The sequence below is a fragment of the Oncorhynchus kisutch genome, linkage group LG14 (assembly GCF_002021735.2).
Source record: "Oncorhynchus kisutch isolate 150728-3 linkage group LG14, Okis_V2, whole genome shotgun sequence".
Taxonomy (NCBI): Eukaryota; Metazoa; Chordata; class Actinopteri; order Salmoniformes; family Salmonidae; genus Oncorhynchus; species Oncorhynchus kisutch.
The window spans coordinates 50262164-50268786 of record NC_034187.2 but is presented as its reverse complement, the minus strand read 5'-3'; the positions used below and the strand labels follow the sequence as shown (position 1 = coordinate 50268786).

The 6623-nt window shown below is 39.7% G+C and overlaps 1 protein-coding gene across 1 annotated transcript; it reads left to right on the top strand.

Annotated features, from left to right (window-relative positions):
- Window positions 1–3351: 3351 nt before the first annotated feature.
- LOC109903179 (cellular retinoic acid-binding protein 2-like) lies at window positions 3352–6416 on the top strand. Its single transcript, XM_020499822.2, has 4 exons — window positions 3352–3685; window positions 4797–4975; window positions 5367–5483; window positions 5622–6416. Exons 1-4 carry the CDS (start codon window positions 3604–3606, stop codon window positions 5670–5672), a joined length of 429 nt encoding a protein of 142 aa, XP_020355411.1. The 5' UTR covers window positions 3352–3603; the 3' UTR covers window positions 5673–6416.
- Window positions 6417–6623: the final 207 nt, after the last annotated feature.

Here is a 6623-nt window from a genome sequence, read left to right as displayed (position 1 = left end):
TTAATGAAAAAAATTACGGTACATGAAATAACGATAAATACAAAAAAAACTCACGGAACGTGAAACCTAATACAGCCTATCTGGTGAACACTACACAGAGACAGGAACAATCACCCACGAAATACAAAGTGAAACTCAGGCTACCTAAATACGGTTCCCAATCAGAGGCAACGAGAATCACCTGACAGCTGATTGAGAACCGCCTCAGGCAGCCAAGCCTATACAACACCCCTAATCAGCCGCGATCCCAAATACTACAAACCCCAATACGAATTACAACAACATAAACCCCTGTCACACCCTGGCCTGACCAAATATATAACGAAAACACAAAACACTAAGACCAAGGCGTGACAATGACATTCGAAATGTCTTTATTCTTTTGGAACTTTTGTGATTGTAATGTTTTCTGTACATTTTTTATAGTTTATTTCACTTATGTTTATTATCTATTTCACTTGCTTTGTCAATATAAACATATGTTTCCCATTCCAATAAAGCCCTTTGAAATTGAATTGAGAGGGTTGTTTAATTTTAAACCCTCACCTTGTCTCCTCTCTGTTGTTGGGGTCCATTTGACTTTGATCTCTATGCAACACTTTTAAAGGCTGACAAATTGTATGGTTGCAAACTCATTTTCTCACTTTCCCCTAGATTTTCAAATTGCAATATGAAAAGTGAGTTGCTTGAATGTCATGATTTTGGGTGAGAGGATTTTCACTAGTGCAACCAAAGGGATGGAGAGAGGTACAGTTGAAGTCTGATGTTTACATACACTTAGGTTGGAGTCATTAAAACTTGTTTTTCAACCAATCCACACATTTCTTGTTAACAAACAACTATAGTTTTGGCAAGTTGGTTAGGACATTTACTTTGTGCATGACACAAGTCATTTTTCCAACAATTGTTAACAGACAGATTATTTCACTTATAATTGTATCACAATTCCAGTGGGTCAGAAGTTTTACATACACTAACTTGATTGTGCCTTTAAACAGCTTGGAAAATTCCAAAGAATGATGTAATGGCTTTAGAACCTTCTGATAGGCTAATTGACATCATTTGAGTCAATTGGAGGTGCACCTGTGGATGTATTTCAAGGCTACCTTGAAACTCAGTGCCTCTTTGCTTGACATTATGGGAAAATCAAAAGAAATCAGCCAAGACCCCAGAAAAAAAATTGTAGACCTCCACAAGTCTGGTTCATCCTTGGTAGCAATTTCCAAATGCCTGAAGGGACCACATTCATCTGTACAAACAATAGTATGCAAGTATAAACACCATGGGACCACGCAGCCGTCATTACCGCTCTCAGGAGGGTGGCGCGTTCTGTTTCCTACAGATGAATGTACTTTTGTGTGAAAAGTGCAAATCAATCGCAGAACAACAGCAAAGGACCTTGTGAAGATGCTGGAGGAAATGGGTACAAAAGTAACTTTATCCACAGTAAAACGAGTCCTACATCAACATAACCTGAAAGGCCGCTCAGCATGGAAGAAGCCATTGCTCCAAAACCGCCATAAAAAAGCCAGACTACGGTTTGCAACTGCACATGGGGACAAAGATCATACTTTTTGGAGAAATGTCCTCTGGTCTGATGAAGCAAAAATAGAACTGTTTGGTCATAATGACCATTGAGGAAAAAGGGGGAGGCTTGCAAGCCGAAGAACACCATCCCAACCGTGAAGCACGGGGGTGGCAGCATCATGTTGTGGGGGTGCTTTGCGTCAGGAGGGACTGGTGCACTTCACAAAATAGATGGCATCATGAGCCAGGAAAATTATGTGAATATATTCAAGCAACATCTCAAGACATCAGTAAGGAAGTTTAAAGCTTGGTCGAAAATGGGTCTTCCAAATGGACAATGACCCCAAGCATACTTCCAAAGTTGTGGCAAAATGGCTTAAGGACAACAAAGTCAAGGTATGGGAGTGGCTATCACAAAGCCCTGACCTCAACCCCATAGAAAATTTGTGGGCAGAACTGAAAAAGCGTGTGTGAGCAAGGAGGCCTACAAATCTGACTCAGTTACACCAGCTCTGTCAGGAGGAATGGGCCAAAATCTTGTGGAAGACTACCCGAAATGTTTGACCCAAGTTAAACAGTTTTAAAGGCAATGCTACCAAATAGTAATTGAGCGTATGTAAACTTCTGTCCCACTGGGAATGTGATGAATGAAATTAAAGCTGAAATAAATCATCTCTACTATTATTCTGACATTTAACATTCTTAAAATAAAGTGGTGATCCTAACTGACCCAAGACAGGGATTTTTTTACTAGGATTAAATGTCAGGAATTGTGAAAAACTGAGTATAAATGTACTTGGCTAAAGTGTATGTAAACTTCAAACTTCAACAGTATAAAGGAGGAGAAATGGGTCTTTCTGCAGTTACTTATAATAGAGGTCTGTTGTTTTGTAAACACATAAACATGTAAAGACATGAAACTGTGTCCTGTTCCAGAGAGGTCTAGAACATATCTCGTTGAGAAACATTTCAAGATATCTGAGGCCTATGTGTCAAACAAGAACAATTGATGTGCTTTAAGGTCGCATATTCTTGAATCAGTTGGTGAACGTAATTAGGCATGATTACAAATATATATGAATATTTATTTAATTGTATTTATATTTAAATAAGTTAAAGGGAGTGAAGGACTTGTACCCCATATTATGTTTTGATTGATTCATTGATATATTGTCAATATGGAATATGCAATTTTCTAATGTGCTCATTGAGAAGAGCTAGCCCATGATAGGAAATAGCCTCATGTAGATGATTGCCATGGTGGGTCATTGATCAGCATCACCTCACTGCCCTCTGCACTTCCTTCTCTCCTCTTTCTACACGATCTAACCCAACCTATCTGATTTCACATTCTAAAATCTTAAATCTTCTTTACGATGGGATCCTTTTAACAAACGCAAAGTTTTCAATGATACCCCTTTCTTATCCTATCACTTACTTGCACAAATTCTTGTTTTGAGTTCCACAACCTGATTTACCGCACTGGCGCCATTCAACTTCAAAGTGCAAGCATACTTTCTTAATTAGGGGTTATGTTCTTGCAGTATGTTTGGCAATAAAATCCCACTCAATAGAACTGGCACTATATAACATTTTACATTGTAACCTAATGAAAATGTATCTAGCCTAGCTTACAAAACGCAATATTATATACTGTAATAGTAATAGATATATCTAGGGTCTAGATATCTCAGTCGGCTATTTTACGTGAATATACAGCCACAATTCTAGATTCTTCCACCAATGCTTGAGAAGAGGAACGTGTTTTTTGGTTCCATGATGGATTATTGCTATTCATTACCACCCAGGGCGCACTCGGCACGCTTAAACCAAGCAAGACATAAAACAAAGAAGGGAGTTCGGCGACCAGATTGAATCAACCTCTGAAGGAGTGAGGGGGGATAGAGTAAACAGAGAGGACCAGGTAACGGTACCCAACCTGAGAGACGAAATGCAAAGGAAAATCAAAGTAGCTGCAAACAGTTTATTTTCACAGGGTCAGCAGAGAACTGAATAGTTACGTTATCTATTTTCTTCTGTAAGTATCGACTACTGTAGCAAACAGTTACATCTGAAATGGACCGTAAAATTGCAGACTTCTCTGGGACATGGAAAATGAAGACTTCTGAAAACTTTGAAGAACTCCTGAAAGCACTGGGTGAGAATTTTCATACTGTTATGAACATGGACGTAGCCTTTTGGTTATTATAACTAACATTCCAATGTCTTAATGCATTCTATATATAAATCTGTTTGTAGTAGACATGTCTGTAAATGTATCGACTCTTTGATATAGTCTCAGATTATCATAAATTCTACAAATCACTGTTGCACATATTTATGCAATTGCAATTATTATTGGCTCTATGGAGCCCAAGCCTTTGTCAAGCATCCCACTCTGGGCTATGGGTGAAATGTTAAACCAGCTTGGTCTGTGGCCGCACACACCCCTCAAGTGTTTCTTCTCCTCTGTGCATGTGTTTGGTTTTATGGGTAATTATGAGCTAGCCATATTATTTCTAATAATTATCTTGCTTGATCTATTGTTTTAAAAGTCCCTGGTTATCTTTTTTGAGGCACCCGTCCACCTACACACTCAGTCACCTGCACGCAAACGCACACACACTGAAAGGTCACGAGGGCCAGTCAGTGGCATCCATTCAAATGTGAAGACAAATAACCCGTGGAGGAATGTTATATTTTACCTAGTTATTACCCATTCCTCATGAGATTGTAAATTAAAGCCAGTGTAAACTGCTTTCAGGGGCCCCTGAAATGGGCCCCCTGAAACATATCCCTCCAAAGAGCAATTTCGATCCAGGCAAAAAATAAACTTTCAGATTAGAAGGTTTGTCAGATTTTTATTTAGGGATAAGAATGTTAATTTGAATAGGTGAGAGGAATGAAATTCTGTCTGATTATTCATTCATTTAGTTGAGTAACATCCTGTTAATTGTATGAAAGTCTATGCTAATCATCCCTTAAGGATGAATGAATGAGAGCTCTGTTTGAGATCAAACCCTCCCCTCTGATGTCTTTCCCACTACCCATAAAATAATGGTTATGAATGATGGCTGTGATATGGCTTTTCATCAATAGATGCATCCCAAATAGCACTGTATTCCCTATATATATATATATTCAAAAGCCCCATAGGGCCCTGTTCAAAAGTAGTGCACTATGTAATGAATAGGGTGCCATTTAGGATGCATTCAAGGTCTCCATTCTCCATCTACTTCTGTGATACCTTATTGGTCCCCTATGACCAGGTGTGAGCGTGTTTATCAGGAAGATAGCCGTGGCTGCAGCCTCCAGGCCTGCAGTAGAGATCACCCAGCAGGGAGAGAGCCTCTCCATCCAAACCTCCACCAGCGTACACACCACCCATGTCTCCTTCACCGTGGGACAGTCCTTCAATGAGACCACAGTGGATGGACGCCTCTGCACGGTAATACTCCACACTCCATACTTCCACACTCTTCATCATCTTCATCTCTACATATGTTGCATGAAATATTTTTGTTACCATATGTGCATATTTTGCCAGGACTCAGTGTATGAAATCAGGGGTCTTGTATAAGCATGTGGAAATAATCTGATAGTTGTTCTTGGTAATGGTTTACTATTCTTACTTTTTATATGGTTTGTAGAGGGCAGCAAACATACCGTCTAACAGACTTGAGGAAGCAGTAACATGCTGCAACAGTACTGAGTACCAAATGAGAAGCCTCAGGGTCACACACAGATCTACTGTGTCTTTCTATCTAACCACTTCACTACAACATGCAGTGTCATGTATCTATTAAATCCTTGCTTGGCCTTCCTCCTATGATCTCCAGAGTACCCCTCGCTGGGAGACAGATAGCAAGATCAGCTGTGAGCAGATTTTGCAGAAAGGGGAGGGCCCTAAGACTGCCTGGACCCGTGAAGTGACCAATGATGGTGAACTGATTTTGGTAAAGAGTCCATTTTTATTGCCTATAAACGGAAATCCTACTCCTGTATTTGCATGTTAGGCTTTAACTGTAAATGGGGGCAAATATATGTGTTTGATTTATCAGTTTTGTATTAATTTAGTTGTAATTTTCTTTCAGATAATGAGCGCTGGGGATGTCGTGTGCACCAGAGTGTATCAACGAGAATGAAAACTTTCAAGACTTTCAAACGTTTCATTTTGTGCCTCATTTTTCACTTTTCTTCATTTCTACCTGTTCTGTTTGCTTATTTAATCTTCCAGTCGTTCAGATTGTGGTTAACAAGACGTCAGTGGTGTGCTTTTTGTCAGACAGAGTTTGACTGTTGTGAAAGCCTTGTGTCAGTTTATTTTGATATTGTGTCTGTTTTATGTTCTCGTATTAGCTTGTAATGGTATTGTTCTTCCTACACAACCAAAGATGTATTCATTCTCAGTATACCGCATAAATTTTTTGTTTTTACCAAAGCAACTGTAAACCATCCTCAAAAATGTTGTTAAAACAATTACAAATTGCTGATGTATTTCCAAAACCTGATTTTATTAGCTTTCTGATTCAAACCGAGACCTTGTCCATCACCGCTGTTCTGACTTTCTCTCTCCATACCACCTCCTTTCAACTTCTCCTATCCTCTGCCTAAGATCTTTGTTTGCATCCCTCATTTGTTTTCCACCCCTCCCTGCCACTTCCATGCCACTGGGCCTCTTTGGCAAGTAGCCTAGCGGTTAATTGCGTTGGGCTAGTGACTGGTTGCTGGTTCAGAATGGCTGGTTCAGCCATTCTGCCCTTGAGCAAGGCAGTTAACCCCGAATGACAACTGCTGCCCTTCTCTCCTACACACCCTTTTCTCTATGTGCTCTCATATCCCTTACCATTTTGTTCATTAAAGTTTTTATACTCCAAGAGAGAATCCATATTTTATGAACAACATATTATACTCCGCTTGTTCTTGCCAAATGAGAGACATTTGGCAAGAACAAGGGGAAAAAACAGGAGCGGTAGGGAAAGAATGAGAGAGTGAGGGACAATAACAAAGTCATTTCATATTGAGAACGGTGCTATTCCCTCCGCTCTCCTTCCCAGCTGTACCTACTTATGAGCTCAATAAAAGGTTCCCCACCC